The 16,484-nt window shown below is 39.8% G+C and overlaps 2 protein-coding genes across 5 annotated transcripts in view; one reads left to right on the forward strand and one right to left on the reverse strand.

The window, feature by feature from the left end:
- Msp300 (Muscle-specific protein 300 kDa) overlaps nt 1-12,873 on the forward strand; it is a 116,559-nt gene extending 103,686 nt beyond the window's left edge. For 3 of the 4 annotated variants that reach the window (XM_066396852.1, XM_066396850.1, XM_066396853.1), the window contains 8 exons: nt 2,379-2,681; nt 4,576-4,833; nt 4,975-7,970; nt 8,059-8,097; nt 8,787-9,159; nt 9,367-9,771; nt 10,115-10,176; nt 11,739-12,873. In XM_066396852.1, the coding sequence (XP_066252949.1) occupies nt 2,379-2,681; nt 4,576-4,833; nt 4,975-7,970; nt 8,059-8,097; nt 8,787-9,159; nt 9,367-9,771; nt 10,115-10,176; nt 11,739-11,970 (4,668 nt within the window). In that variant the 3' untranslated portion in view covers nt 11,971-12,873. The remainder of the gene's footprint in view (nt 1-2,378; nt 2,682-4,575; nt 4,834-4,974; nt 7,971-8,058; nt 8,098-8,786; nt 9,160-9,366; nt 9,772-10,114; nt 10,177-11,738) is intronic. The other variant, XM_066396851.1, reaches the window with a different exon arrangement.
- Nucleotides 12,874-13,103: 230 nt separating this feature from the next.
- Nucleotides 13,104-16,475, reverse strand: yellow-c (L-dopachrome tautomerase yellow-c). Its single transcript, XM_066396858.1, has 7 exons — nt 16,213-16,475; nt 15,738-15,893; nt 15,499-15,682; nt 13,863-14,089; nt 13,688-13,802; nt 13,443-13,634; nt 13,104-13,389 (listed from the first exon to the last, which is right to left on the reverse strand). The coding sequence occupies exons 1-7, from the start codon at nt 16,431-16,433 to the stop codon at nt 13,246-13,248; spliced, it is 1,239 nt and encodes a 412-aa protein (XP_066252955.1). The 5' UTR covers nt 16,434-16,475; the 3' UTR covers nt 13,104-13,245.
- Nucleotides 16,476-16,484: the final 9 nt, after the last annotated feature.

Consider the following 16,484-nt stretch of genomic DNA (forward strand, 5'->3'; position numbering starts at 1 on the left):
CCCCAAAGGATTAAAGTTTAATGTGGAAAGTGTCGGAGTAACACGAAGTTAATTATAATTGGAGGCGTTCCAAATTGATTTTTTTATAGATCAAGGCAGGTAAAGGTACGAAGAGGGACTTAAATTTAATGCGATGGAAATGAGAAAATCACAAAAACGCCATGAAAAAGTGTGAAATATGCCTCAAACAGCGGTAATAAAAGTGAACTTAATATCAAGAGTTTGTTATGATTTTTTCACATGCTCATTACATTCTGCAAATTGTCGGGCATAAATAACATTTCGAGTGCGTTTACGGCTCACTCCGCTGATGGTCAAAAGTAAATACAATAAATAAAGCAACATGTTTGATTTTTCTTGGGCAATATGTTTTAATTGCTGAGGCAATATTTACAAGGATCATTATAATTATGCTGATAATGGTAAACTTCGTTTACTGTTTAGTTAATTATGTAATCTACAAAATTAGCACCGTCCATGATACGTTTGGTAACACTGAAACTGGAAATGTTTTTCACAATTTTAGTATCAGATTCAAAAAGGCCGAAACCCCTCGAAAATAATTGTAGAAGGTAGAAATATACCAGTTGCATGATAATCCCATTATATGGTTTTACACGTTCCATTGGTTCCGAGGAATTTTTATAAACTTACTACAATTGGGAATTTTTTTACCAAAAAACGTAGCAATTTAGCAGTGTTCTCTTCTAGTTCTCGAAACTTAACCGGAACACATCATGTTTAATTGGTCCACGTACTGGGTGTCCGGAAATTAGTGGGTCAAAACGAAATTGTGGATTATATAGTCGAAAGTAAAAAAAAATGCTTATAAACATATGTCCAAAAATACCTTCCAGAGGAGCTACAGCTCTTTAAAGAAGGAGCTGTGACAAAGGTTTTTTGACATTTTGCAAAATAAGATATATCAGCTTCTTCAACGTGTTAAGTTATCTGAATACTTCAAATTTGGTGTTTTAAACTACTGCAGTTTTGCCATTATTGCAAAAAAACCTTTGCCATGGCTCACCTTTTAAAGAGCTGTAGCTCTTCTTGAAGATATTATTGGGTATATGTTTATAAGCATTTTTTTCTTATTTCTGACCATATAATCCACCATTTCTTTTTGGTCCGCCAATTTCCGGACACCTTGTATATAAAATAATAACAATTGCCTAAATATTAAATTTATTATTAAACTCTATTTAACTTTTTGCCTTAACTGTTTTAATGGCAAAGTTTCTTAATTATATGGTGGTTTATCTCACAGTAATAAACACATTATCAACATAAAGTTTTTGGGTACCAGGCACCCACTATCGATCCACTTTTATTACTATTGGGTTCATCATCGACCCGCATGGCTCTACTATACCTGCATGGTCTAATACCTCGCCCTTCGGTTCCATTCGAGAGGAAAATTGCATAGAAAAGCATTTTAGTTCAATCTTGTATTGAAAATTAAAGCGGGCTTTTTTAAATTGAACATCCCCTGTATTGTCGGATTTTAAAAAGATGCGAACCACGTGGAATAACTTTAGTATACATGACCTTACGTACCTCTCACCGTTTTTAAGTTCTGGAGCCTGGAATTTGATAATACCTGCCTAAATATCGCCTTGTTTACACTAAGCGACTCCCATATTAATTGATTTTTACACGCCACAAATCTCGTGGAACGATTCTAATATGCGGGCGCCTACGTTTACCTCTTACCGTTTTTGAGTTTTGTAGTCGTGTTGAAATGATTGAATTCCTAGTTTACACAATTCTCTGTCTAAATACTGAAATGTTGGCTTTTTTGCGATTGAATGATTTTTTTTATCATTTTAGAAATTAAAAATCATTTGGAATAGCTGTAAAGTGCATGTGCCCATACCTTTCTTATGACTTTTAAGTTTTGCATTATAAATTTCTATTTTATTTAGTTATTGTCTGTTCAAAGTATCCACCTTTTCAAGGGCACATTATTCGGTATTTTGGGACATGTACTTTAAAATTCCAGATTTACATATTTATAGGGCATTATGTTTATTTCTTGCCAACAACAACATTGCGGTATTTATTATTGTTAATGCATTCAAACTTTATTCATCGCCGTCGAAGGCTTAAAATACATTTGTTTAAAGCAACCGCACATTTTTGATGACGTGTGTTTATTTGATATATCGCGCTTTAAATTTAGTGAATTCCTCGCTTTCAATTTCCACTACTTGAAGCTACTTTATCAATTTACGTTTTAACGTAAGTGAAATTAATATTCACAATAAGTACTATAAGCACTCGCTCCAATTATGGTACCTTTACAAATAAAGTACCGCTATACTGCCTACAGGAAATCGCATGTACGTATTCCCATCCTAATAACCCACTTTTCATAGGGATTATCAGGAGACTTAGTTTCCCGCGAAAATTTGGTAACTGAACTCCACGACGCAGCTCAACCCTTGTCAGAAAGCTGCGCACCAGAAGTCTCGGCCCGCGTGGGCGCAGCAGTAAATGAGGCCGTTACTGCGTACAACACCACCTGCACCAACTTGAAGGAGTTGTGTACTAAGTATCAGAACGCGACGGACCTCTGGAAGAGGTATAAAGAAGCGAGCGATTTAGTCAAAGAATGGATTGAGAATCCTATGGAGTTTGTTGATGAGCTGCCGCCAGAGGAGGCTGCCGAGAAAGTCAGGGTATGTACCCAGAAGTTTTGTCGTAAAAAAGGGATTTTCAACCGTTTTATGGTGCGAGTATGCATCAATATAAGCATTTAAAGAAAAAATTCAGATACGGAGTGTTTAAAAACTGTAAATTTCGAGGGTGTTTGCCGTAAAATCCAGTGGCGTGGGCAGTTGCAATGGTTCTTAAGATGCTGACGAAATTTACCGTTTTCTAAATGGGAAAAATGTTGGTTTATTTTTATTCTTCATCGCGATATAGAAGCAAATTAGTGACACTATTGAAGCAATTCGATGCTATAAAAACCTTCTGGATTGCGCAACCGAGTTCCGAAAATAGATTTCATTTCAAAGATCTCTCTGTGTAATGGGAACCAATAGCCTCATGAAAAATTCGTTTTTACCTTTGTTCCTTTCACAATATCCTTCCTTTTCTTCCTTTTTCCAAGTACAATCGAGATACCCGGCAAAATCATTGAAAATGTGACGCTGCACTTGAAAAAAAGCAGCTCCGTCTAAGCTTGTCTTCTGTGTACCACTTCATTGATGCAACCTTTTGAAATTATTAGTGTTAATTCCGTGTTCCTTCTTCGGCTTCAGTTTCAAAATTTCCAAAAGCTCAAACTTGTATAAGTTTACCGTTCCCTTTGCTCGATCTGGCCGGTTATCTCCCTGTGTAATGTAAACAACTCTTTTATTATCCCCTTTGTTTAGGTAGATACCTATGTATAAAGGTGATGAAGTAAACCTTAATGTCTCTTCAAACATCGACTCATATTGCTTGTTATCTCAACATAAATATTCACTGTGTAAAGCTAGATAATTGCAAATTGAAGCACAGATAAACAATTAGATTCAGGATAAAGAAATAAACAGATTAGTTCAAATTGGACAGGCACTGTAGAGGTCAATTTTACCATTCGGTCATCAGCTCTTCTTCCCTATGGTGTTCACAATAGCAGCTTGATTTTCTAAACTTACCCCTAGTGTTTTGTATCGATTTTTTCACCCCAAAAACGTGCCGGATCGAACACGTGTGTTTGCGTTAGACAGCTTCAGCAGCAGCCTCTTCGCCTGCAAACTGACTCAGTTTGTAGCAATGGCAAATTGTAATCAAGGAAAGGCTTGTTATGTGGCACAGAATATGTTTGGAGTAAGTAATGTTTTTTTGGGGTGGCATCTGTTTTAACTGAAGTGAAACACGGCTGAACGTCTCTAATATATTCCCGAAAACGGAGGCTGGTCTGGCAGAGAATTCCCAAGGATAAATCGGCACTAACCGGCCTGATTTCAGCAAGAAAGTTAAAATTAGCGACAGACGTCCAACGAGCATTCTAGTGTTGTGCAAATCTTATTAATAACTGTACACTTTCGTGAATTTTTCCCTCACCGAGATTCGGACTTTTAGTTTTCTAAAAAGCGCGAAAACTGCTTGATTCTGTATGTAACCTCATCGTTTGTTTTCTGGCGATCGCATGAAATGTGTTCCCACAAAGAACTACAGGTTTGACTCATTCTAATATTTGTAACATTCTTCTCCCAAAACACATATTGTAATTCAAATTAAAAGAGCTGTGCACACGCAAACCGTCCAAATATGACATAAAAATATTTCCAAAGAGGAAGTTCGTAATAACAAAGTTTAACAGGATAAATTCTCTACATTTGCGTGTATGCAGGAACTCTTATTGCTCACAGTTTTAAAATTTACTGCATCATTATAAATCCCGAAGAGCCTTCCTAATTTCGCCTAACCTTGGCCCTCCATTATCCCGTGTTTTCAATTACCCCTAATGGAAATCGAAACAAGCGATTGCAAGACCTAATATCCATTGACACGCGAAACAGTTCTCCCCGGCCCAACCATAAATTAATTCTGCAGGAAGTTTAAATATAAGTTTTCCGGTAGGTGTGCGAGGAGGCTCTATCCAGCCACTCCAAAACCCTGGCCGAGCTTCAAGATCTGGTGACCAGCATTGCGTCAGCGGTCGGATTGGACGCCAAGGCCCTCTTAGGGGGTGAAGTTGAGGCCATGGGCAAACGTCTAGAAGATGTTCGCTCGAGCCTCTCCACCCTCGCCGACGTGGCCGAGGCCAAGTCCAAGGCAAGAGAGGAATCCAGCAAAGAGATACTTGGAGCGCGGCGTTACTTAGATTCAGTGCAAAAGGTAGGTGATTTTTATTCGAAATCTCTGTTATTTGCATCGATATCCCTATTCTCATAATACATGTGAATTTAATATCTCATTTATTAATTACTGGAGATCACTTTTGTCACGCCATTACACAAATTTTTAAAATCATTGCAGAGCGTAGATGAAATCCAGAGCGGCGATTTAGAAAGTGAAACTGAGGTAAAACTGCAAGCCCTACGCGACCACCTCATAGCTCTAGGCAAAGCGGAAAGCCAGATCCAAAAAATCCGGGAGGAGACCGTTGAAACTTCAACTGTGAAAACCGAAACCTCAGTTATAGAGATTCTAGAGCTGTGGCAGCAGGTATTCAGAGAGACCTTCCAACAGTACCACCGACTCAGCTCCAGACTGGTCAAAAACGAAGATGGAGCTGCAGCTTTGAGGCTTTGGCAGGAGTACCTGCTCAACGTGCAACAATTCCTGCAAGGCACGATACCTGGTGATTACCAAAGTTTGTCTGAACATCAGCACTTGTGTCAAGTGCACCAGAACCTCCTCACAACCCAACAAAATGTCTTGAAACCCAACGATGGAAGCGCCTTGGCTGGCGGCCTCGTGGAGACCAGCGTCATGGAGCAATTCAACTCTTTGACCAATCTTCACAACGAGACTCTAAGCAGGATCGTGGATCGTCACAGGGAAGTACAAAAGAGATTGGAAGCCTGGGAAAAGTACCGGATGGACCAAAACGTGTTACTGGAATGGCTGAAAAACCTGGAAAAGGAGCGCGAGCAAATGCAGCTGAGATACCTCCATGTTAGACGTATTCCCAAGTTAACAAGCAGAATTCAGTCATTACTGGACAAGATCCCTCAAGGGGGACAGCAGGCAGAAAGCCTACAACAGCAACAAAACTTCTTGCTGCAATTCTGCGATGATGCGTTGGCAACATCCATTAGAATGGAACATGTTGCCATTAAACAAAGAATTTCAAACTTGCAAGCCGGTCTTGAGACGTGGAAGCAATTTTTAGAGCGCATTTCCAAGCTAGTTATTACCCACGAGGATCGTGTTCAAGCTACTCAGAAACTATTTGACGGTATTCAAGCCGTGATTAATGAATCTCAAAGTCAAATGCCTACCTCACATGCTGGGGTCGCTCAGAGACTGGAAGTTCTTCAAAGAACTCGAGAACGCCTAACGATAGCTGTTAAAGAACTGGAACAATTGGGATTATCACAAGAGCAGCTCAAGGAGTGCCTCAGTCCATCAGATATTAAAACTGTTAATCAAAGAATGTGGCTGCTGTGGCATCAGCACGGAGACTTGGATCACCAACTCGCAACGATTTGCCACCAATTAGAAGACAAACTTGGTATTAAATCAATGTTTGAAAGCCGTCATGCTCGATTTATCACTTGGACTGATGAACTGGAACAACGTCTGGATCAAGACTCCCAGCAATCTTTAGCCATGGATCCTAGAGAATTACTGCGTAAACTAGAAGTGGAGCTCCAAGCAGAGATGGCTCTGAAAGAGCGGGAGTATGAATGGCTAATCCGAGTGGGCACAGAACTCGTAAGTTGCTGTGGAGAAGAATACGCAGATGTGACAATTAAACAAATCTTGCAAGCCAAGACTGACGAGGTGCAGGACCGATGGGAGCGGCTTGAAGCCATAGGCAAAAGCAAAGCTACTAAAATCCACGACATGATTCAAACCACGATGCAGCTAGAGGAACGGATACGAAAGATTCGAGCTTGGCTGACACAGATCGAGAACCAAATGTCCAAACCTCTCTCATTCGACAACTGTTCTAAGGAAGTCATAGAGCGAAAGCTGCAGGAGCACGAAAAGCTCAAAAAATCCGTCGAAAACGAGAGCGGAGATATCGGGGAAGTCCTGAATTTGTGCGAGTTACTTTTGAGCGATGAAGATATGGTCAAAGCGCATTTCTCAAGCGAAAACCTGGCTAATGCAGTGCAGAATTTGGAGAGGAGATGGAAGGCTGTATGCGGCCAATCAGTTGACCGGAAAAAGAAACTAACTTTCTCCTGGAAGCTGCTGCAGGAAGTGCTGAAGTTGAGCTCTGAGCAAGAGCAGTGGCTCACCAACAAGGAGCAGCGGCTCAAAGACTTCGACAAACCTGCCTCCAAATTAGACAGAGCACAAACCCAAGAAGCCATCTACGAGATTGAATCAGAGGTAAAAGACATTGAATCTCGACTTCCAGCTTTCCAGATATTGGAACAAACCTACTCAAAACTCGCAAGGATAAGCGGTATTGATCCAGAAAACATACAAGAGCTTACCTCCAAGGCTCGAGTAGTAATTGCAAGGTGGCAGAACCTATTACCTAAAGCTACAAGTATATTAAAGGGCTTGCAAAACGAACTAGCACCTTTCAAAGAATTCTCACTCACCCATGAAGACAACGTAGTCACGTTGAGTAGAATCGATGGAGCTCTCACAGAGGTGCAACATTTGGATTCCGCTACCATCTCCCCGCAGGACCGGCTAAAGAAACTAGAAGCCCTGGAAAGTGAACTGGCCACTCAAACCCCAATACTGGAATCTGCTGACAATTTAGGATTGCAAATAATGAAGAAGAGCAAGCAAGAGGAAATTGTCAAGATTCAAGAGATGATCGATGAGTACCAAATCCTGTGCAAGGAAATTACCCAAAGAATCCAAACTATTAAGTCTGATATTCTGAGTGAAGTTAGAAGGCAGGGGCTCAGGGAAGTTGATGAGAGTGTCCAAGTGGAAACTCTGAAGTTCGAGCAAGATACTGCGGTTCAAGTAAACACCCTCCCAGAGCAACTCCAACGCATGACCTCGATAAGCGCTAAAGATGCCTATGCAGTAGAACTAGAAGCTGCTATCGGGGAGTGCAGGACTAATCTCTCAGAGCTGGAAACCTTCGTCAACAAGGCCATCCCAAAACAAGGCTCTCCAGAACTCCCAACCAGCAGTAAGAGAATAGCAAAAATGTCGGCTAAATGTCAAGCCAGCACCGAATTAATAAAACATCTTCATGACCTTCTGGTCAACGAATGTAATGCTACCAACGCTGAGGCCAACAGCGACGAGGTCCAAAGCCTCATCGACGGCTTCGAGGTCTTGTTGATCAAGGCGAAGGAGAAGGAGCAGAAGTTGCGGGAATTGAGGTGAGTAGGGCTGTTGAGTGGTGGTTGGAGAGGTGTGGTTTACAAGTAATAGTACTAACTGGCGTTTTCTTTTCGTCTTTCCCCTTAGAACTACTGTGCCCGATGCTTATAACTTGTTATGCCAACAGTAAGTAGTTTCTTCCTAATCCAATCGTATAACTGTAGCATGCAATCAGGGGTTTTGTGGTGGAAGAGGTGCAGTGAGGATTTTAAGGTTTAGCTATTAATTCTAAATTTGATGTCGAGTTATCTGGACAGTGGGTATAAAGTTGGTTTGTGATTATTTTAGGTAGTACCTACAGCCTTTCAAAATTTATATTACGAGTCCTATTTTCAATTACTTACGCTTTTACGTAGAATTAGCTTTGCTGACCGAAATTTGTTCGGAACTCAAAAGTGGGGGTCACATTTGCTCCAGCTCTGGTAAGGTACTACTCAAGGTAAATAAAAAACAACAATTATGAGAGCAATATAGCTTTATTTCATATAGCAAATAAAGTAATCATCAAAATGTTATAATCAGCTGCAACTTAGAATAAATTAGGAACCGACTATAACATAATAGCCCCATTCCTACACCCTGCTTGAGGTGTTCCAGAACGACCGTCTTCAAATTTAGCAACGATTTTGTCAAATTTAATTAAACCTTCTCATTTAGGCCTGACAAATATTAATCCAGCACCTTGCTCTTTGGCTGCCACCGCACATTTTCCTCCTAATAATAGACAACTTATTTTTACCTGCACTATTTTTAAACCCCATAACTTTTCTCGGCCGACCAACGACCCTCAATGTCTTTTCGTTGCTTGACTTTAGCGAGGCCGGTCGCCTCTTGTGTCCACTCTGTACCAAACGGAATTGGGCGCAACTGGATAACGACTTGTGGCGACTGGAGAAGTGGCTCCAGGTGGCCGAAGGCACCCAAAAATCCAGAAGAATACCCCCTTCCAACATAGAGCAATTAGAGGACATCATTCAGGATCATCACGAATTCTTGCTGGACTTGGACAGTCACAAGAGCATCGTGAGGTCGCTGAATATTGTCGGGACTCATTTGGCTGATCATACTGAGGACACGACGAGAGCTGAAGAGCTAAGAGCTCGGTTGGAGATGGATAACAAGCGCTGGGAGAGCATTTGTACGATTGCTGCCGCGTGGCAGGTGCAGCTGCAGAAAGCTCTTATGGATGTAAGTGTTGTAATTATTGTAAGTGTTGTAATTATTGTAAGTTGAAGCTAATTGAGCTTAGCTCAGATTAGTCGGTTGAAAGTGTCGTGATTTCAAATGAGTTAAAGTTTATCTTATCTCCAATTTACCTTACTTACAATGTTGCCTCTTCAATGCATGTTAGTATGGTATCAGATCGATGGTAACATCCCAAACCAATAATTTCAGAACCAACAGTTCCACTCCATCTTGTCCGAGCTCTGTGCGTGGCTTGAAAAGAACGAGCGCAAGATCAAATCTTCAGAACCCGTGGATTTGACCGCACCCAAAGAAACCATCGAGCACAAATTCCACAATTTCCTAGAGCTAAGAGCTGAGCTAGAGCGCTGCGAACCTCGAGTGCTCAGTTTACAGGAGGCCGCAAATCAGCTGCTTCGCGCTGAAGACGCCCCTGAAGGTTCCAGCACCGTCCATCGAAGGCTTACGGAATTAAGGCTCAAGCTGCAATCCTTGATAAGACTGACCGTTGTATATACGTTGAAATTAGGAGCTGTCTTAGGGCGTGACCCTAACGAAATAGGCATGGCCATAGCGGCTAGCCATAGTTCGCCGTTGCAAGCGCTCAGCTATGACGTAAGTTTGCCCAGACGTTGTGCTATTTTGTAAAAAGAAAGGAGTTTGATTAGACCTGTTTAGTTATGTTCAAGTTTGTAACTTTAGATTTTAGGCTTTCGATGTAGCTAAAAACGTGATCATTTCGTGCCAAGATGTTCTAAATCCTGTTGATTTTCGAAGTTTACTATTCGTTTGTTTATGGTGGTTAATGACTTAAACTGTCGAAGACTCTAACTATGTGGATTGCCCTTTATGTAGATTTTTTTGTTTGGTTTACTGGAGCACTGACTTAGTTTTATTACAAAATAGTCTAGTAAGTTTATCGAAGAGCACTGTTTTACATTTCTTTGCATTTGGACAGCTTTTGGACCAGCCTGATGGGGACCAGCCATTGACCACAGCACTCGACGAAACCGCTTACAAGTAAATATCTTTTTTTTTTGTTTTATTACTAGAAGTAGTTTTTCATTTATCAGTTACTACAAATACAAATAACCCTCTAACATGGTCGTGGAAATGTCGCTTCTTTATTTCACCATAGACATTCATGCATGACATCAACTCACACCATACTAACACTACGTGCTTGTTTTAAGTTTAGGTTTTGGTATGGAAGCCGTGGGTTAAACATCGGGAAAAGGTTGAGAGATGAGCGACGGCGAGTACATTATTACTTCAAGGCATGACAGGGTTTTAGTGTCTACTATACCTACCTATTTAAATAGAATAACATCGCAAAACACCCTTATGTAATATTAACGATGATAACTCCAATGTCATATAGATCATGTTTATTATAAACCAACGTTTCCCAAGATATTTCCTATACATACAGTCTTCCACCCGTAATACTCGCGTCTTGCTTCGAAATATCGACAATTTCAACGGTAAAAATAAATATTTCTATGACCACGTTCTCGTCATGTTCAAAACTAAGACTGTTAAGTTTCCATCCTGACTGAAGCGAGAAGAAAATGCATCCGAAAATCTCTCAAAATCTTCGAGGTAAACGTAGCCAATATAGCCTTGTGTCATTTCTTCCAATCTATCAAGTCACTGCGTACAATTGGCTGCCTGTGTTCACGTATTATTTATTGTAATACTGACTACGTTTATAGCGTTGATGGTTACGGAATAAAGAAAAACTTTGGAAAATAAATTTTAAGAATTTTAAGTATGATCACTTAAACTTAGTCTCCGGGGATTTTCTGGGATGACAAATTCGAATATTTATATCCGAAGTTTTAGTGGAGCTATCAGGGACACTTTTCCTAGCTTTAAAAGTTCAGTATTTTTTAGTCTATTAGTCTTTAGGCTTGGTTGTTCAAACTCCTGAGAACTTTGCCAGTAACATTTTCATAGAAATTCTCTGCTCTGGTTTTCTGGATTTTAAATGAAAGTATCCTAATACCCTGTGTATAACCTGAACTCTGACCTCAATGAAAATTTTCTTATTTCTTTGATATAATAAAACTGTTTCGGTAAAATTCGTTGTGTTAGATAGTCTCTGTAATAAGATAATTTGTAGTCTATAGGATAATCTAAACTAACAGTAAGGGAAATCCTATGGATTTTTCGGTTGGATCTTTTGTACCCGGAATTTCAGTGCCCTAACGATCTGAAACTAGAACACTACTTAATAAGGGAAATGGCTATATTTTTTGATTAACTGGTTTAAAAAGCATTTTTACTGGAATCCTAGTGCATGCCTTATCAAACCATTCAATTTTGAGTTGTTCACATTTTATATATTTTTTTATTTTTAGCTATAGGAATGCGTAAGTATTGACTTCTCTATTTCCAAGTCAATCGTTTATTCCGCGTTCTCCCTGTCTATCAAAGGAACCACGTACTTACTTATGAATTAATATGTAACAATGAAATCAAAACCCAATACACACTAACTCATATCATCAAATTTATCATTAATTATCATTATTTTGTTAAAAATAGCGCCTGCTCTAATGAACGCCTTTCTTTTGCAGTGGTACTACCGATGACTCAGAAATCAATACATCTGTGCTCAGGCGCGGTTACCGTTTCTTGGGTAGGGTGGTCCGGGCTTCGGTGCCCATCCAGGCCCTCATGCTCCTGATGCTGGGTGCCGCCTCGTTGGTACCCCATCCCGAAGATGATTACGCATGTTCTCTAGTCAATTCACTCACGAATAGCCTCACTCCTACTTTAAGATATAACGAGGGAAATCCACCAATTTGAAAAAAAAATCCTGGTTCCTAGTTTAAGTTTTGAAATCCATTCCATTTGATACTTACGTTTTCGTAATGAAACGAAACATGAATTGAGATTGTTTTTGTATTTAGGTTGTTAAAGTTTTTTGATAATTTTATTACTTGAGCTCCTTTTCTACGAATTGTAAATATAGTGACTTGGCAGCTTTAAGATGAGATACTGTGTTTTGCCTTAGACGTCTGTTTTAGCTACAGGAGGCGCGTAGCTTTTAGCCTTCTTTTTATAGAATATTCTGATTAAGCTAATTATAAATTTCGTATGTATATTGGGAAGTACGCACACACGAGTATATTACTGACTTAATATATATTTTATACTGTTGATTTATATTGATGGTTGTGTATGAGAATAGACGCTGTTGAATACAGCCCGCAATTTCCAGAGCGAGCTGCAACTGACCCGAACTCTCCACGCGTATTTGCAGCTTCTTCTGGAGAACTAGTACATGAAACAAGTCGCTCTCCAGATTTGTTTTTAGATACTCTGATGACTTGCAGGCCAATTGTCCACATTGTAATGCGACAAAGAGTATCTCTCCAACGCTTTGTCGCATCGTAAGTACAACTACCTCCAAAAGTTGTCCCGTGTGCATCAATAATTGGCCTGTAAAATCAATTTTATTTTATTGTTCTATTGTTGCTTCTTTAATATATTTTATATTTCTTAAGTAGCTTCAGTTTCAAGTTAAAAATTTACCTTTTAAGTACGCGAAATTGCCGATAGATACTAACCTCCACTACGTATATCCAACAGCTTGAAATTTATTATTTTTATTTACTTTTAAGTACTTAAAGCTGGATTGTTTTCATAAGAGCATCATTGTATCCAATTAGTTGTATCTTTATTTATAATACATATCTTCAAAAATTATTTGTGCGTCTTTTACGTACTTATGAGTGTTCCTTGTCCATCCTGTACAATTCAGCCGGGAAACTCTAAACCTTAAGTTAAACATTTTGGGAAAAACTGAATTCAATTTGTTTCAAAACAGGCCAAAGCCCGCCCAACTCCATTTAAACCTGTTGAAACCGCCAGGCTTAAAAATGGCCCAAAAAATACCTTAGCCCAGTATCGTCGGACATTTAGGAGGATAAAAAGTTTATATTGATATGTTTATTCACACTCATCATATACCAATTCATCTTAAGATAATTATACCCATAAACATACCTACTAAATCTATTATTTCACTATGGCCAAGTTCACTTAAATATTAAGCACTCAATCCATTTAAAGTCTAAGCTATGCTACACAGGGCGTTCCTGCGATGGCGTCATCCACCTTCACCCTAAAGATCCTGTAGTTTACTTCATTGGAATTCAGTCCGTAATAATTGTACTGGGGCATTTTATTGGAAATCATCCACAAATATCTGTCTTCGTCAATCTGAAATCCAATTCAATTCAGTCAGCACCTTTCAACATATCCACCCATCATACCCTTATGTCGTTGGTGAAAATGAGCTTTTCGGGATCATGGGCCACCAGGGCCACATTTTCAGGCTTCAGATCTTTTTTCGTGTTCCAGCAAGCCACTCCGTCTTTGCTCAATTGCGTAAGGAATAGCACGTCGGTGGGGTTGTCGTAAACTGAAGAAGAGGTTTGGGATTTCTCGCCCTTATTTCCTAGCAGCTGCAAAATATCGTGTACTCTCTAGAAGAGGTGAAATGTTGAGTGTAACTTACTCTAAATTCATAGTAGATATGAGGGTCGTTGGCCAAGGTCTTGTTCTTGAGGATAGAAGAGTTAACTGCGAACTCGTTCAGGCTTACCAAGGGGTGAAAATATACCGTTCGATATCTGCAAGACAAGTTAAATTTCACTGGATTAATGCAGAAACGTAGGTATTCGACGCTATACCCATTTTGATCTTCAGGCCCCAAAGCCAAACCAAATACGCCATCTTTCCATTGGAAATTAACGCCTCCGATGTTAAAATCTCCTTGCAGAGGATCGAAATGGAAGAAATTGTGTTTGAACCTCCACGAATCGTTTTCCTTCAGAGAATAGACAACAATACCAAATCCTCCTAAGTCTGGCACGTATCCGTAAGCATCTTCGCATCTGTTTTTGTTGGTATCGATGATCTGGAATAAGAAGAAAATTTTATATTCTCAACGAAAGATTTTTATGCGTTGTTGAAACTTAGATCGTGTGGAATAATTGCTTCTGCATCTGCTGAGTCATGATTGTGTTAACACTCTTGTGTAGGAAAAAAACTTGTTGTAATGAGGATATTTACATGCATCATATTACATGTGCAGATTACAAAACAATGGAAAGATAAATCGATCTAAAGGGAAGACAAATGTGTGTAATGTTGAATGAATTAGCAGAAATAGGTGTTCTTATTGAAATTCACAAAGGGACGAGTGATTTCTTTTTAGTTGAACTGTGAAAACCTCAACAAAAGCATCTGCCCTAAGATCGCACAAAGTGCCCCAATACCAATGAGGCGGAACTGAGTTTGGCCTAGAATTTCAGGAAAAAAATTCGACCAGTGAAACTTACTTCTCCTCCAACCATGCATAATACAGACGGTAATTTAGTTATTTAACAATTTAATTATTCTAAAATCGCCAACTGCATCATTGCTAAACGCCCTGCATCGCACGCGCTCTGCTTTAACAATGCACGATTTTATTATGGGATTATACTATAATCAGGAAAATCCATGTAAAAAAAAAAATATCGTTAACGCTATGAACTTAATCCGGTTAGTTCAGGTTAGCACTGAATAGCTCCTGATTCTAGGCAACCCACCAGACACACATACAAATTAATAACATTTTCGGCTTACTGCTTTCGGGCAATTCGAAATCGCGCAATGCGCGATTTACGTGCTTGACTTTAAAAGGTCAATCGCTCGCATTTCGAGTTGCGTTATCGATTTTTTTAAGAACTGCTCGGAAAATTAATTTCGCGCGCTCTCGGCCGATCGAAAAGTTTTCACGGAACGATGTGGCGCGATTTGAATCATTCAGCTTACGTTTTTGACAGAGCTTTTTCGTTCGAGATATCGCTCAATCCTCGCTTCAAATTGAACCGTTATCCAATCTTCAGATCATAAATAGTTAATAGAGCGATCGCAGATTGAGTTAAGAACAGTAAACCCAAAGTGCGCCTCATTGGTTGTGTTTACTTCGAAGGTTTTCAGTTGATACTGATGACTATCTCTGTTTTTACTGGCTACAAATGCTTCAAACTGCACTTACAGAGAAGAAGCGCTGACTATACAGTATGTCTTTGGCGAACCATAATGTGTTTTTAAAGACTTATATAACGCATATTAATTTTTACTTAATGCAGCTCAAGTTTTCGTTTATCCTACATCAACGCTTGAGCCTTGATCTCATCGCCAAAGCCCAAGCGCATCATTACGCAACAAAGCCTCTTGAGATTCCCCTGAAGGCACCGAGCTAACGCAGTGAAAAATCTTCTACTAGAACTTTTGTCTTGATCTTTAGCTCATTAAACCCCCGAAAGTGATACTTACAATGTTCGCAAGGAACGAGTCTTGTTTAACATCATCATCTTTGAATGTGTATCTTCTGATAAGTTTATCGGTGTTAAGGTCGTATATTAATATGGCCGGTTGAGAAATTACGGTCGGATCGCCCAAAATATCTGCCAAACCTGTGTCCACAACCCACAGACGGTCGCAGGCGTCCACAGTGACCCTGTATAAATCACGTAAATATCACAATTGTTCAATCTTGTTAACTCACGACTTACCGGAATATCGAAGTGATATGTCCATCTCCAGGTTTTTCCCCGGCTTTGGGCAAAATCTGCGATTTTAAGTCTGGGTAAGGGATGACGGCTGCGGTTTTGTTGATAGGTTGGTCTAAGGGCACGTACCCCAAAGTTGCTGCTACCCCCTTCTTCCACCTGAAAAGTGATTACATGCTTGAAAAGCTTCCCATTTACATTTAAATTAAACTAATTATCAAAGCAATTACGCAAATTGCGTAAAAAGTGATTATTTACGCGTTGTGGCAATGAAAAATGGGAAAATGTATTCTTACGCAGCAATATTTATATTTTTAACCGAACGGTAACTAGGTCAGGCCCACATTATTAATGAGTTGTCCTTATAGATAACTGCCAACATTTCAAGGTTCCTACACAAGGGACATGGGATTGATCGCTTCAAGTACCGCGCCAACTTCATCATCGGAACCTCTATTACATGATTTTTAAGACTTACCTAGGGACGGTAATAAACAGCCTGTTCTTCCATTTCTCGATCCCCAATGGAAGATTATTTCCAGGCACATAATCTCCACTCTTGATGGCATTGAGGCGGGACTCTTCGCTGGGCCAAACGAAGGACAATTCCTTCCATGCAAAAACCTCCTCAAGGTTGGCCAATGCCGACACCCGATACACCAACACTGCAGCTAGAAAAACTTGTTTCAGAGGTACCATGTTGGTGGTAATGGTCTGTACTAAAGACTGGCCATGCCTGGCCGAAGAGAG

This window comes from Euwallacea similis, chromosome 14, assembly GCF_039881205.1.
Source record: "Euwallacea similis isolate ESF13 chromosome 14, ESF131.1, whole genome shotgun sequence".
Classification (NCBI taxonomy): Eukaryota; Metazoa; Arthropoda; class Insecta; order Coleoptera; family Curculionidae; genus Euwallacea; species Euwallacea similis.

What these genes read in the sequence shown, in the direction of transcription:
- yellow-c (XM_066396858.1), bottom strand. Translation starts at nt 16,433, where the DNA reads ATGGTACCTCTGAAACAAGTTTTTCTAGCTGCAGTGTTGGTGTATCGG. An exon ending in CTGTTTATTACCGTCCCTAG is followed by an intron (nt 15,894 to 16,212) that starts GTAAGTCTTAAA and finishes ATCACTTTTCAG; the next exon opens with GTGGAAGAAGGGGGTAGCAG. An exon ending in CATATCACTTCGATATTCCG is followed by an intron (nt 15,683 to 15,737) that starts GTAAGTCGTGAG and finishes TGATTTATACAG; the next exon opens with GGTCACTGTGGACGCCTGCG.